At 35.3% G+C, this 16,345-nt stretch overlaps 1 protein-coding gene across 1 annotated transcript in view; it reads left to right on the forward strand.

Moving 5' to 3' along the window:
- LOC139144229 (cyclin-dependent kinase 14-like) overlaps nucleotides 1–16,345 on the forward strand; it is a 143,554-nt gene that overhangs the window by 83,355 nt on the left and 43,854 nt on the right. Inside the window, exons 5-13 of the mRNA XM_070714893.1 lie at nucleotides 2,097–2,188; nucleotides 3,477–3,651; nucleotides 4,848–5,034; nucleotides 5,512–5,632; nucleotides 6,363–6,456; nucleotides 7,112–7,224; nucleotides 7,658–7,706; nucleotides 8,535–8,625; nucleotides 15,999–16,105. Of these exons, the coding sequence (XP_070570994.1) occupies nucleotides 2,097–2,188; nucleotides 3,477–3,651; nucleotides 4,848–5,034; nucleotides 5,512–5,632; nucleotides 6,363–6,456; nucleotides 7,112–7,224; nucleotides 7,658–7,706; nucleotides 8,535–8,625; nucleotides 15,999–16,075 (999 nt within the window). The 3' untranslated portion in view covers nucleotides 16,076–16,105. The remainder of the gene's footprint in view (nucleotides 1–2,096; nucleotides 2,189–3,476; nucleotides 3,652–4,847; nucleotides 5,035–5,511; nucleotides 5,633–6,362; nucleotides 6,457–7,111; nucleotides 7,225–7,657; nucleotides 7,707–8,534; nucleotides 8,626–15,998; nucleotides 16,106–16,345) is intronic.

Here is a 16,345-nt window from a genome sequence, read left to right on the forward strand (position 1 = left end):
TTTCACACAATTGTTTCTATTTGCAATATTCATTTTAACTGTCTTTGCAAATCTAATGTTTGATTTCACAAGATTTAAGAATAGAATGGTTTTCTTAACTTTACAATTGTGCATTGACCTTACAAATTGAATGGTTCAACAAGACTGGAAAGGAGGTGTCTTCAAATAAAATCCATGTACCTGATTTTACTGAAAGTCTCATTCCCTCTATTAGCTGTAGGTTTTACGCACTCACAATGAACAAAAGATGCTCAATATTTTCATCTGCTTCTGATCTCAATATTGTTATTAACTCTGAATATTCAAGTCTCTTGACTTTTGCAACAGCAAGTTGAAGTAATTACAAGTGAAAATGATGAAAATGGTTTGTGACCAAATATTTGTCAAAATGTCAACCCTTCCACCACAATGGTTTGGCTCAAATCCATTGTTATCAATGATGATTGCGGATCTATTAATAGGAAATTAGGGTGAACATGTTAAACTCTGATCAATAATTGGATGTTTTTGTCTCAGTTTTATCAATCAGTTGAATTTAACCAAAATTGGCTTGATAATTGCCATAATTCAGTCTAGTTTGTACAATTTGAATATATGCAATCGCACAATTATTCTTGTTACAATAAACCTTTCACATGGTTTCAGTGTTTTGTGAAATGTTAATCTAGATTTCAATATTATCACTCTGATGTTGTCAAGAAAATTAAAGCTAAAAATTCTCGCTGTAATGGAAGGGGATGACAAATTTGTGAAAGTTTTGGTTTATTTTTAGAATACCATACAGAAAAATGTGAAAGAAATATAGAAATTGGACCCCCTAGTTTGATTAAGAATTTTTTTTTTATTTGGATGTAAAATTTACATAGTCTGCTGCTAGAGACTGATAATTGCATTTGATCATTCCTACCTTTCAATAAGTGTAGTATTGATAGCACCTTTATGTATATCCTGATTATTCACCCTAATCTTGGATTTTAAAATTAATCATCGGCATTACAAAATTTTGTTTTGTGTAACATTTGTCGATTTCCGGTTGAAAGTAAAATGTAAATGTTTTTAAAAGAAGTTAAAATAGATGTATGTTTCAGTACAAACCAAGAAATGCACCGGCATGATGCTGTGCATTTCAAACTTTTCCTGCTTCAGAACAGACACAGTTCTCCCATGATACCGGTACATACATCATGTGGTTTCAGTGTCTCATTGTAGGGATTTACACCTAGTCGTAAAATACTCTGTTCAGAGGCCACTTAACCGCCACTTTTCATCACATGGTTAGGCCGTACATACGTATTTCATCTCACCACCATTGCTCCTCTTGTATCGTGAATTATCTGATTCACTAAAGAAAACACACATTTTGCTGAAGTGAAGCATAGTTGTTGTGCTATCTTCTCCTCCCACCTGGCAGTGGTTACCATGGATACCAAGTGCCATTGCTGTATCCTTAAAGAAAGCTTGGTGCTGTAACAGTTGTATTGATAAAACCATGCAAAGATGTCTGTCATTGAACGGAGTGCATGTGATCAAGAAAGGAAAATTTGTCTTTGTGAAAATAGACCTGCTTGAGAGAGTGTGCAATACAACAATAGATCGGCTGAGCAGTACACGATGTTATCTGAATCAACTCACTAAATTCCAGCTGAATTGGCAGTTTAATATATTTTTATTTTTGACTCAAATTGCATCGTACTTTACCATTCACTTCAAACATTGATCAAAAGTCTACGACATGAACATTTGTTTGGAGATTGACTTTTGTTGTATCTTCTTAGATGAAACAAGTAGATGCAACAGCCAGACAAAATCTCTGTCTGCGTGTTATTTCCTCTCTGCCTGGAATGAAATCAGCCTGTAGCCACTGCGTAAATAGCATTAGCAGTCTGCTAAAGATGAATAAATATTTTACTTAGTAGGAAAGAAATAGTTGCGAAAATTCAGTGACAGTGATCTACTATTTGGGCTTGAAGCCATAGAAAAGCTAATAAGCACATTCAGACAGCTAACACATCAGTGACACAAATCACACAGTTTCTCGTTATCGCCACTGACTGCAGTGAAAACCATGTAATCATATCATTTTTTTATGTTTTCAGAATGACTCGCCCTTTGGGAAGGCCGAGGCGTATCAGAAATTAAATCAACTGGGCGAAGGGTCATATGCCACGGTTTACAAAGGATACAGCAAGTGAGTTTTTCTCATTTTCTCTAGGCAAGCGGATTTTTATCCTCCAGACATCAAACGCAATATTCAGAGCACAACTTCTGTCAAATACATTGACTGCATGTCAATTATCATTATCAGCAAGATTACAGAATACTGGGCCCTTCACAATGCCGTATTACAATTCAACATTTTCATAGGTGGTTTAGTTCTATTTGTTTATCAAGAAAGGCATCCCTAAAATCAAGCAGATTATCAGTATGAGGAGTTTTTGGCCAATTGTTCTTCAAGTGATATATCATACCTCTTCCTCATACATACTCACTTGTTGGTAAGTTTGCAAATGTAATAAAGGAGATTGTGAGGAGTTCAGGGTCTACCTTGTGTAATGACCAACAGTTGTCCCAAAAAGCAGGAGGTTTTGCTATAATTTTCAAATATTTCATCAGGATATGTATTCACGGTTTGGGTTATCTTGGCAGGAATGTTGTACCGGTATTTGTATGTGTCTAAAGAGAGATAGAAAATTACTAATAACGTTAGATATTTTTAACTATCACCTTCATATACTAGTAATCCAGCTATTGATATGTTTAATAAACATGCACAGATTTTCAGCCACATAGGGATTCCTCTATATCATGCATCAGCTCATACAATGTATCCAATGCTAGACAAAGATGTTCCTTGTGTTGAATGTGCTTTACCCTTCATTTGATCCTCCAGAGGGCAGCAAACAACACTGTTTCCACTCCATTAGTTGTCTGTGTATAATTCTTAGATTGCCCACATATATTTTTTGAAGAGTCACATACTCACATCCCCCTATCTGAAAACAGACTCAATGGGACTTTCACTGTAACTTTACTTTCTCATTATTTTTATTTTAAATAACTATAGTTTATAGTTCTAGTCCCAAATTAGCCATGAGATACACAGTATTCAGCTTGTCAACTCAGTGTGTATATATACAGATTACATCGTAATTGTTGACATGTTAATTATAGTCTGGAATAAAATTAAAAGTTGTAATCAATGAGAGTGCACTTTATACACATCAACACAGTGTTGACAAGCTAAACGGTTGGTGTTTCAACATTATTTGGAGATGAGAACAAGACTTTACGATTGACAAACAAATCAAAAATCTCCAAAAGTTACAACTACTATGCCTTCAATCACACTTCCAATAGTTCTATTTACAGGTTTTATCTTTGCACTGAAATGCACCAGGCTACAAAGCAAGATTGAATTTGCATGAACCAAGCATCATACTGACTCTTTCCTGACATTTTTTTCTTTTTGACTCAAGTGTCAACAAACAGATTGTTGCGTTGAAGGAGATTCGTTTACAAGAGGAAGAGGGAGCACCATTTACAGCAATTCGAGAAGCTTCACTCTTGAAAGGACTCAAGCATGCAAACATTGTCATTCTTCATGATATTATACACACCAAGACGACATTGACATTTGTGTTTGAATTTGTGGTGAGTATATCTCAATGTCAACCAAACCACTGGGAGAGAAACTGTCTGAAGCACGGACAAATTTTTTGTTTTACAAACTAAGGAATTAGTGTTGCAACATGACAAGCTGTGTTTCAGTAATATGAAACATTAACAATGTATTGGCATTCAATCATTGGGCTGGGTTTTGTAGCCTTTATAACTGAAGGCTGATGTTCTTATGCTGGTTTTTCTCTGTTGTCAGAATTTCTTATGTGAAACTTTCTCTGATATTGTGTAGAATTTGCCATCTCATTATAGAAATAACGGGCGACGCGCTGACCATTAACGTTTATTTGTGGGCAAGGGCGATAGGAAAGCCAAAAATTAACAGGCGAGGCTTGCCGGGCCCATTAATTTGGCTTTCCTCGAGCCCGCGCCCACAAATAAACGTTAATGGTCAGAGCGGAGTCTGTTATTTCCATTATATTATCAGCAAAACCGAGAAAACCGTCAAAATTTGCAAAAATTTCCGGAGCGAACAACAACTGGGCCCCAGAAACTGAGCAATACGCGATGCACTGTCACGCGCGCTGTAAAAATTGGCAAATCCGGAGATGTTTGCAGAAAAAAGTATCTCAACTTGACTTACAAGTGCTCCATTTTATTTTGTGATTGATTATGATTTACGTTTGAGCTGTAAAGTTACGATACTTTGAGTTGTTAATCTTATTATTCATATTCACGGGCGTGTAAACAAACCACTACTGTGTATTTGTGGTCAGTCACATGGTTCAGCTCGACCAATCAAAATGCGACGGGCAGGGCATGGTAATATAATGATCTGTAAAGGAAGCACCGAATCTTCTTTCTGTAATAGAAAGGCATTTTAAAAATGCAGATTGTCTTGTAAGAGTGTAAAGAAACATACATTTACATTGATTTGTTTATTTGCATGACTGAGGAAATCAAGAATGAAACATGTATTCAAGAAAAAAACAAGAGAAAATAAAGTTTTTGGAAAGAGGGCGCTCTTTACCACTCCAATGGTAACTACTTTGATATGTAGTGATGCAATCTATTTACTAGTATTTGAAAAAGTACATTATGTGCAGTGCCTGATAATGTTATTTGTTCATGTTTTAAATAAAGTTGTCCAGATTTTTTTTGTTTAATTTAGTCTCTCTGGTAACATTTTTTGATAATGCAGTGTCTTTTTTGTAATTTTTTCTTGACAGCACACAGACCTAAGCATTTACTTGGAGAGACACTCAGGAGGACTGAATCCTCACAACTGTAGACTTTTACTCTTTCAACTTCTAAGAGGCTTAGCATACATTCACCAAAGAAGAATTTTACACAGGGACTTGAAACCACAAAATTTACTCATAAGTGAGGTGGGGGAGCTGAAATTAGCAGACTTTGGTAAGTTGATGTTGTTTTCATAGACATGTACATTACTGAAAATTGACACAGCACTGTCATTCATCATTGAATGTAAACCCAAAGCAAGATATAAAATGTATTCACAGAAATGTTTTACAGGGAAAGGATACAATGTTTGATATGAAAAACTGAGTTTTACAGATTGTTTCAACACTTTACACATGACAAAGAAAGGTATACATACATACAAATAATAGGTGTTAGTGTATGAAGGACTTTGTAAGGTCATGAAATCAAAAATTTCTCAAATGTCTGGTTTTCAGCAAGATAGACAAAACTGACCTCATGCATGTTTTATGATGGGTTACTGCTAACATTTTTTACTGATGACTACCTCTATCTTTGTTAAAATAGCAGTTGAAAAATTACATAGCGTAACCATTGAACTGATAGTGACAATTTCATAATATAAACCTTACTGTTATTTATAAGATATGAGGGTTTTCCCTGTTTCAGGTTTAGCAAGAGCCAAGTCAATTCCAAGCAGAACATACTCGCATGAAGTAGTGACGCTATGGTACAGGCCGCCAGATGTGTTGCTAGGGTCAACAAACTATTCTACGCAATTAGATATGTGGTAAGTCGGTCCTGTCATTTTCTGAACTCATGGAAGATTTGAGATCAAAGACAGACTTCAAAATATCCAGGCATGAGTAACAGGTTTATGTCACTGCTCTGTAGCATTAATTATTCCCAGATTTTACCATGACGTTGTATTTCTATTGGTGCAGCAAAAACCTTAAAATTTAGGAGCTGATGATTAAATATTCATATGCATAATCCCAATATTAATCAGTCATTAATCTTTCTGATAAAGTAGTAGGCTCATTCTCTGCCAAGTAATACGCAAAGGATTTTTTATTCACGACAATTTAATTCTGTTGCCATTCAAAGATATTAACCACCACCACAACAAGCATTTCATTTCAAGTGTGACAGTTCAATTATTCAGTCCCCTTTTATGATAATGTACTGATAGTAATCAAAGCAATAAATCTGTTTTCTTCATTTGACATTATAATGAAGGTATATTGACAAATATACCTACCAAAATTGACAAAATATCTCAACTCCTATGAGGCACATAATACATATTGCTTCCTGTGTATCTCTTCCTGTATATGTACAATAATAGATTTCTGTAGAAGAGTTGTGTTCATATGCAAATATTGTGACCTATTGTTGTCGTATCCTGTGTTCATTGTGGGTCACTATCAAACTTCATGTCAGATTTCATCGTAGGTTACTGTCAACTCTCACGTCTTGTTTTAGCATAGATCCCTGTCAACCTTGCTGTCTCATTTCAGGGGTGTTGGGTGTATATTTATTGAAATCTTACAAGGCTATGCTGCATTTCCCGGGATGAAAGATTCCTACGACCAGTTAGACAGAATATTCAGGGTAAGTTTTTAATATGAATATCAATTTACACTCTGTCATGAGTTTTTCAATTACCAAGTTTCTCAGAATCTTTTGAGTCATCAACAACCAAAATGTAGTAAAATTGTTGTACCAAAGATACTGAAAACAACTTCAGAACCTTGCCAGAATTACTGCCACTCAGGGTATATGGTAATTCATTACAGCTCCTGAAATTTCTGGCATCCACTGTAATCAAGAGGTTAAGATAACGCATAAGAACGAGACCTGAATTTTATTCTATAATTTATATCATGCCAAAATATGACATTTATCATAATGATACTACAATAATAATGAATTTCCTAGATTTTGAACGCTGAATGATTTTCAAATTATATAGTTTTGTCAGAAATTTGGCAAATAAATCATGTGTCGAACTGTTTGGACGCAAAATTGATTCACCAAGAATAATGGTGAATGTAATGCATATCTCAGGCCATGTTCATAAACTGAATACTAGGAAAGTTGCACTGAATTTAAAACCATGATTGACACACAGAAGGAAATTATCCCCTCAGAATTGTTAAAAGTCACAGCTTTTGACCCTTTGACAATACTAGGAGCAAATGTTAAAGCCATACAGGAAATACTTTCCATATGTCATAATTCCATGGAATCATGTTTTGTCTGACAGGTACTAGGAACACCAACTGAGTCATCATGGCCGTCAATATCAGAGTTACCGCACTACAAGCCTGGTTTGTTTCATCTCTACTATCCACAAAGGTTGACATCGGTTACACCAAGGTATTTGCTGCCCTAATGCTAGATTCTGAACAGCACAACAAACACTGCATGACACAACGTCACATTGCATGACAGTACTCTGAACACATGCTGTAGTGTTTTGCACTGTGCTCATTTCAGTCAAAGCACCATGGCTCTGAACACTGTAGGGTTTTTCAGCCACTGTATATGAAAATGATGAAACCACACAACACAAACATACACAAGGCATCATAGCACTCTTCTGTAGAACACATCTTCACACCTAGAACTGTATATGCAAATGTATTTCTCTTCTCAATCATGGAGGTATGCACTGAAAATTTCACAATCAGAAACTCACCGGGTATGGTACACTAGTACATAGTGTTCAGAAGCATTTTCATGTAACTGTATATACAGGCTGCATTATATATATCAGTCAATTTCTAAAAAAACTTTCATTGTTTTGCAGACTACTTACAAGTCCTGGTGCTAACGACTTGGCATCTAAGTTTTTACAGGTGAGTAAGATTGATTATTACCATGAATGAGATGTGGCCAGCATAATTTATGGGTCAGATGGTAGTGGATTTTAAAACACAAGTACTGAGAGAAACCAAGTCTAAATTTGATTGTCAACAAAAAAGCAATTTTGCATTCACATACTGTGTTAATGAACTTATCAATACTTGAAGTGCCTTTGAGAAAGTGGGACTTTTTGGTTGACTCATGGAATAAAGACCCTGTAGTGCTTCCTTCACAATATCATGAATAACTATGAACTTATGCATTGGCAAAATACATACTCATTATTACCAGGTGCTCTTTTCTGATGAGCGCCCCCTAGTGACAGACAAAGTTTAAATTCTTACACTCTCAAGATGACAAAACATGAAATAGCAATAATATCTCTAACCGGTAGTACAGACCTTTATGTATTCGAAGCCAACATGTGACTCCAATACAACAATCAAAATTCTTGATGATTGCAATAATATTTGGAATCATTACAGTGCCTTGACTTTGATGTGAAATTGTATTTCTTAATTTGAAATCTGACAATTATACAGCGTAGTTGTGAAAAACAGCTCATACTTAGAAAGTTGCCAATTTATCATCTGATTTATGTAACAGGAATTTATTGAGTGATGAAAATGTCAGTTGATGACAAAAGATTCACAGTTTATTATCTGATTTATGTAACAGGAAATTTATTTAGTTGATGAAAATGTCAGTGGATGACAAAAGATTGACGAAGTGTTAATGAATAAAAGTCATCCTTCAATTTTTCAAAGCGGAATATAAAATGGCTTTTCATTTACTCATCCACGTTAACAATGTCTTCCCAGCTTATTCCAGAGAAAAGAATTTCAGCTGTCGATGCAATGAGGCATGCATATTTTGCTGGATTGCCTTCAAAGATACATGAACTACCAGACAGTAAGTAAACAAAGTTTGATGATATTTAGACGACTTTTGTAATTTCTGACAAATCTTGGTTTGTTTCGTGTCTGCAGTGGTATGTACAAGTCTTATTAAAGTTTTGCATTTTGTAAAGAATTTGAAAGTTTATTTGAAAAATGAGACTTTACAAGTGAAGTGAGTGTTTCCTTTCTTTCATGAGATGTGTGTCTTTGGAATTTGAGATCATACAGTCATACAGCAGTAACATGAGCTAATGTAAGGTTTGTGTAAATTGTAACAGAGCCCATTCGATTTTAAAATTACCTTAAACAATGAATCAAAAGAATGTAAAATTTTACAACCATGGAAGTGCAAATGGTGATCAGGGGAAACAAAATCACTAAGCTGTGTGTGGTCAAAGGTCATTGCTTGGTACTTTCGGTGAAGCAGAGCTTTCATCTATTCTTTCATTTCATGACTATATTCAAAATTGTGATGCTCTGGAAATGTCAGTGCAGCACAGCTAAAGGATAATGTACGAAGTAGTACTGGACATGGCTTGCTAAAGCATAACCTTTACACAGACTTGGATAACAGATGTTAGAACATTCTCAATGTCATTATTTGAACCAAATAAGTGAAGGATTTTATATTGCTTCTATAAATCATGGGCATTCTACTTAATATCACTAGAGTTACTTGTATCAGAATCAGTGAACACTGATATTGAGAGTTTTCAGGTCGCACTGAACCCAGCAGTATGGCGTCATTGCAATTCATATTCTGCCAAGGAAAAACATGGAAGTATTAAATGCTGGCATATCAGTGCTTAAGATTATTGAAACACCTGCTACCTAGTCACTTCACCTAAAAACATATACAAAGTAGAATATTCTCCTTTATTTCATGCAGAGTCTGTGGGCCATTCCATTATCAAATGGGGTGGTGGTACTGCCATTTATCTGCCATTTGACTAACAGTACTCAGTGATTAATCCACTAATGATTATTCATGGAATTCTGATCATTCACAAGAAATAACTTTTAATATGAAGTTTCAGTTGTTGCCTCTGATGTGGAAAATTTGACCGTTTGATGTTTTTAGTATTCCTGTTCATGAACTGATAGATTTAGTGCAATTTTGTCTCTTTATCCACTGTATGTCTTTCTCTATATCTTTACTGGTATATCTATCATTTTTGAAATTTTCAAAGAGATATTATTGTTTGTATAGTGGATGTGGATAGGATAAATTTCAAAGAGTAACCATTACACAGTAGATCATTATTGTACATTGCGTATGAGGTCATTCTATTCATTAATTCTCTGACATGTTTTCACTCTGATTGTGCAATTTGTGATTATATTGGCGTGAAATTGAGCGCCATCACATCTGTTGAGAAGTATTTTCATGTGTCATATGTTGATAGCATTTCTGAATGGCAGTTCTCCCCCTGCTACCATGCTGAGAGTTTAAAAGAAAGTAAATTAACAGCAAAAAGAAAATTGAAAAATTGTGCCTTTGGATATAAATCCTCTCTCATACAAGGTCTGTAGAAAAAAAGAGAAAAATCGTGTATTTATGCATACGAAAATGTAAAAGATGCTTGAATATTAGTTGTTTAACAAAACAATCATCAAATATGATATTATTTTGTATCAAAGTTTTCAAGCCTCTCAAAATAACACTTTATTCAACATTTCTTTGAGCACCAGTACAATCCATCATGCAAATATCATGCAGGGTATCGCTTACAGCTGTGATGACTGCAGTACGTAAGGCCATATTTTTTGCCCTTTTTTGCCCAACAACAATTTTTGATATGTTTGAACTTTTATCGTTGGATATTGAGGCCAGATCCATGCAGACATTGTTCTTGTTTCTATGACAACAGACTTTATGACTCTTGTTCAGTCCACTGTGTTGTCACTTTCGGCAGAAATGACCTCCAGAAATCATAATTTATTCTTTTTTTTAACTTCAGTGTCTGATACTATGGGCATATTTCAAATTAATCCAATACCATTACAAGCCTTATAATTTGGTTAAAGACTCACCCCCTGGCTGGCTGGCTAAGTCATTAAGAAGCCATTTCAGAATTTGGCAGTTGTAGCAATACCTAATGGGATCAAATCCAACATTATTAAATTCCATATGGATCAGCGGACCCGATTTGAACCCACAGGTCTGCGCTGACACTGTCTGACCCACTATTACCAATGTGCCAGTTTTAAACAATATATTCTGAGTTGATCTCAAACACTTCATCGGAGGAGAATAAGCATAAATATTTTCACTCAAGAGGGTCTTGCTAACAGCAGTGATGACTGCAAGTACGTGATTTCATGGATTAGTCTCAAGTCACATTTGAGAGCGACACAGACAGATATTACCATAAATATTAATTTTGAATTACTATCTGAATTTGCAACCCATCTCACTGTAATTTAATTTTGCTATGACTCAGGACTTAATTCTATAAACTTTTGTGCGATAGTAAATCACTTTGAATGATCTAAACTTGATCATCATATATAACATTTTCCAAAGCCTTTTATTCATTGATATTCCATTCAGCTGAAAACTGGAGAAAATTTCTGAAAATTTCCATCCTACAGCTTTTAAAAAAAAATGAAAGTATTTGAATGGCTCCAGTGTGTCTGATTTCAAGAAAATCTTGTTGTTCTGCCACAGAGAGACTGATCTGATATGCAAATGTTTGTTTCTTGGATTGCGTCTCTGATCTTGGCTTCAAGAGAATATGCTAAACTGTGTTTGTGTGTTTGTTTTTAACATCATAGCATTTCAAACAAACTTTGTTCTTTATTTGCTCACAAAAGAGATTTAGAATCAGTGAAATCATAACATTTTGTCAGTAAACATTGCAGGCTATCATACACACTTCATGAATAGCTGTAAATTGAGGATTTTCAACCAGAATAATGCAAAGTTTCTTCATTGACCACACACAGTGTGTTAATATTCTAGGATATTTCGAAAATGTGCTCATATATGCATTTCTATCGTAAAAAGTACTGAAAAATGTTTTAAGTACCCTCTGCAAATCCAAATATTGGTACCTTAACAATTAGATTTTTATGGAAAACGAAGTAAAAAAAGAAGTATTACATTCCTCATAAATTGATAGAATATCATCAGTATTTACTTGCAATTATATTATGAAAAGCAGATTTTGTTTGCCATATTTTTTCTAGCAGAATCATTTTGTGTTGCTTGAAAGGTGTATGGTTGACCGTATCATCAGGCAATGCCATGGAGAAATGGATGTAAATTTTGAAAATGTTCATAAATGTATTTAGGCAGTAGTTGATTTTCACTGCAATGCAACAGCTGATCCAATAACTAACACTCAATATTGGAAATTAAACAGACAAATCAGAATTTTCATTTCAAATTCTTTTCAAACTGGCGGAGAAAGTGATGTAAATGTTTTTCCGGGTATGCCTAAAATCCTGTGCTTGATTTTGTGAATGATTGAATGGATGAATAGAAATCAAAATGAATAAATAAAACCTGAGATCACACAGTATGTATCCAAGATGACAATAGTCATTGTTTGAACAGAATGCAAAGTTCCCTATGTTATGTGGCTGTGAGATATGCAGTTATCAATACAGAATATGTCTGAAAGACTTATTCATGATGTTCTTGTAATTTCACCAAATACACCGCTGATGAAGCACATCTTACCTCAGGAAAGCATTTTCCATAAAGAAGAGAAAATCTTTTGTCGAATTTAGGTCATTACACAGCTCATTGTGAAGATTTCCAGCCACTGGCGATAATTTTCTTATTTTGGTCACCATAAAGTAACCCGGTCCAATTTGATTTCAGTGCAATTACCCTGAAGTTGTTGCATTCAATATGATGTTCCATCTTTCTAAGATCTCTGATCCATGCCCCAAAGACAGCCTTGAATTGATCACTGCATCTATTGTGTGTGTGTTTACTCATTTGTCTAAACTTTTCTCCAATTCTAAACTTTCCTCCAATGCGCCGTATTATCCAAATATGTTAGACGAATTATCTGTACAGATTACTGAAATAGCCTTGCAGTTAGCCAATAGAATAAGCTTTTTTCCTGTAGAAAAACTGCTACATTTTAAAGAACACATTAGAAAAAGATGCTAGTGTCAATTTCATAATGTCAGAATCTAATTTTAAAAAAGGATAAATCGTGTCTTGAAGGAGTCTTAGTTTCTTTTGTTGATTTCAGGATTGCAAACACTGATAGGCAATATGAAGAGAAGTGTGTTTTGAAGAAATTTGATTACACTTTTTGGGTTCTGCAGTAACCATAATCCTGTGTCTTCAAGACAAGGGGGGAAAGGTCCCTTTGACTGAAAATTGCCCGCAGTGATAATCTGTCATAGTGGGAGCTTGGAAATTTCTGTGAAATTCCCATGTGAAGAGTAAATCCCTAAACTCAATGCATGTATGTGTTGGAGTTCTTCTGATTTGTGAAATTGTGTTTTATAGATAAAAAAACTTGCCTTGCTTTTCATGTAACAATTAGCAGAAATCCACAAAATAATTACTAATAATCGTGCCTTTTTAGAGTTTTGGTATGATGTGAAACAGAAAGAATGAATGAAAGAGACATCTAAGAGAGAGCTAGTATAGAATCTGATTTGAGGGTATCGGATAGACTACATGCAACTGTCATAGGATGATGTCGTGTATTCATGCTCATTTGACCTTTCCTGAAAGCTGATTTGTGTCACTAAGTGAAAAACTCTTATCAGGGCAAAGCAGAATCTTATAGAAATGCTTACAATGGAAATATATGTGCTTGCCTCAAGTCTCTGCTATCTCCTAATCAGTTAATATCAGAAGTTAGCATAAGCTGCTCAGAGGGACAAAAATACTCCAGGTGGATTTTTTTCACAAAGGAACTGATAGAAGGTGTAATCTCTGCTGCCAAACTTCAAATATTGGTTATTTTTCTCAACAAAAAAGGGCTTAATAATTTTCCATCGTAAGGGAAACATGATTACTTTCACTTCAAGACTTCTGACTTCTTTTGTGAGATTTCATCTTACTCCAATACTGTAAACTGAATCTGTCTCCACTGCCATTATTGTCATCACAGATCAGCCAAAACTTGATGATAATATTGACAGTGATCCAAGTCGTATTCCAAAAGACTGTGATGAGGTTGTGTAGGATATGACAATCAAATGCTTATACTGCCATGTATACATCATTGTCAATGGTTTTAGATGACCTTTTACAGCTATCACTCACAAGATCGAATATATCTACAAACATTTGTTTGCTTGCTAAAAGACATTGTAAACTATCCTTATGCCAACATACATCTTAAAGGGGATCAGCTGTCTTACAGATAATCAAGATGACTAACAAACTGTCAACAGGTTTAAGATTAAAGTATAAAAGATAATCTAAAGTTTGTGTAATGTTTGGTCTTTACCAGCCAGATTATCCTGATAAGATTGATAATCCAGATTTTTGAACAAACTGTTTTTACTATTATGGTTTTTGAAGCAACTTGTACTTTGTGGTTTAATAGTTGTGTCACTTTACTCATAATGACATGTCATTCAATTACGCACTACCCCATTGAGGGACTGTGATTGACACCAATGGGCCTTTGTTTCAAGTTCTCAAACAATGAAAGTTAACAGGTTGTCATTTCCTAATGTGTTTCAGTGATGTTTTAGGAAAAAATGTTCTTTCAGGGATGTGGTTGGATGCTCAAGTTCAAGTTGCTGTGACCACAGTAAATCTACAGAGTAACAGTGCTGTAACTTTTGATTTATTTTCCATAATATTTCTTAAATACAGTTTCTCTTTCTACTCACAAAATGATGTCAAAATGTCTAGATTCAACCAGTCAACACATCCTATATGTGTTTAACATCCAATGATATTGTTGATTGCTGAACTTTTGTCAAGACTAGAGTTTATTTATCAATACTAAACTTCGCACATTTTACACAGTATTTCAGCAAGGCAAGGACTTTTCATGTCAGCATAGGACAAGAAGCAGTTGTACTTGACTAGAACAAAAATGAATGAAAATATTATCAAAAGTTGCAGCTATTGTGTAACCCTGTCTGTGCGGCATTGTCTCTGATCTTAGCACTGTGAGATGGGTTACATGTTAATATACTGAAGTTCCTTCCGATTTGCAACTGTAACAGGGCTACTCAGTTCCTGACTGTATTTCCGCAGACTCTACTAAACTGTCAGGATATAATATCCAGAGGCGAAGTCACAATACTACAGATAAGAGATAGCTTCCCATTGGTCCTTCTGTGCAGCGTGAATGGCTGGGTAGATGAATTGTGTTCCCGCTGACAATGGTGGGACATGAAACCCAGATATGCAGTCGAACAGAATGCGGATAGTGGATTTTGCAATATGATTTGTAATACAAACATAGCATGTGGCGGTGTTTGCTTTCTTATGATACGGAGCAGATGTGATGTGATATGGCTTGCTGATACAACTTTGTGAATGCTTCAGATTCTGTGGGATGGAAAATATGACTTCTGTGTGCAGATATCAAGTATCACGTAAACAGATGATATGATAAGGTGTGATGTGATCTGCCATGACAGCCATGAAAGATTTATGGCACACAATGCCTCAAAATCTAGTCATTTCTGTTTGGTCATGGGCCTACAGAGCCGTAAATCTCTAGAATGGCCAACAATTTTCCCTCAATATTGACCCATTTTGTATCTCATTTGGGAAATAAGATTTTTTATTACATCCTTGCCTTGATAGAACCTCATGTTGTTTTGTTGAACTCACGTTCAATATGAATGTTGAGACCATTGTCAATTGGATTTTTGCCATGAATAACAAAGTCTGGTCAATGTTCTCTGTGTTGCCATTGGTACTTGCCTTTATAAAAGCCTTTGTATTTTGACCACTGTTAATTGACTTGAGCTCTGTGTGTTATCAGTGCTTTTATTGGATTTTATCTGTGGACAGAGAACTTACAGGGTGTCCTGGTGTAACTTCAGACCATCAGCCCCCTGTTGCAATACAGTGTGTGTTCAACTCAACATTGGAAATGATTGGCTGAGAGAGGAAAACAGTTGGTAGTGGGGTTATTTGCTCATGCCGACCATTGTTGTGAATTTAACTATCACCACAATTCCTCTAAATCACCGTCCAGATAGCACGTAAAATACTATGATAATTTTATTTCAAACTCAAAAGTACAAAACTTCTATGACCCAAATAATATTTTTGTTTTCAACATGAAGAAGAAGAAAGTATTTTATGTGCTTCAAATAAAGGAATCGCTATTACCGTATGAAGGAACAGCTTTTGAGGAATAAAGCTTTGTGTCTGTATGTTTGCTCTGTCTCAGCTACTTTAATGGTGAGAAATTTCTTCTTTGTCTGCAGTGGCGTCGATCTTCTGTGTTCCTGGCATCAAACTTCAGCCTGAGATGAACGACATGAGGGTACCGACAAGAATATAGAAATTTACAACAATGCGTTAAGCCTTGCAGGTAAGTGAGGTGCATACATGCAAAGCCAAATGGATCAAACCATAGAAAAGTTTAGATTTGAGGGGGGGCGGTAGGGAAAAGAAGGGATGGGGAGACGGATCTGACCTACAGACTTGCAGACAGGAAGAATGAAAACAGGAAATAGAGGAAGTAAAGAGCAGCAAAGATGGAGAGAAAGCGGGAGATGATTCAGAGGAAATGTGTGAGTGAAATGAAAAGAAAGGATGACAATGTGATAAA

This window comes from Ptychodera flava, chromosome 11, assembly GCF_041260155.1.
Source record: "Ptychodera flava strain L36383 chromosome 11, AS_Pfla_20210202, whole genome shotgun sequence".
Lineage (NCBI taxonomy): Eukaryota > Metazoa > Hemichordata > Enteropneusta > Ptychoderidae > Ptychodera > Ptychodera flava.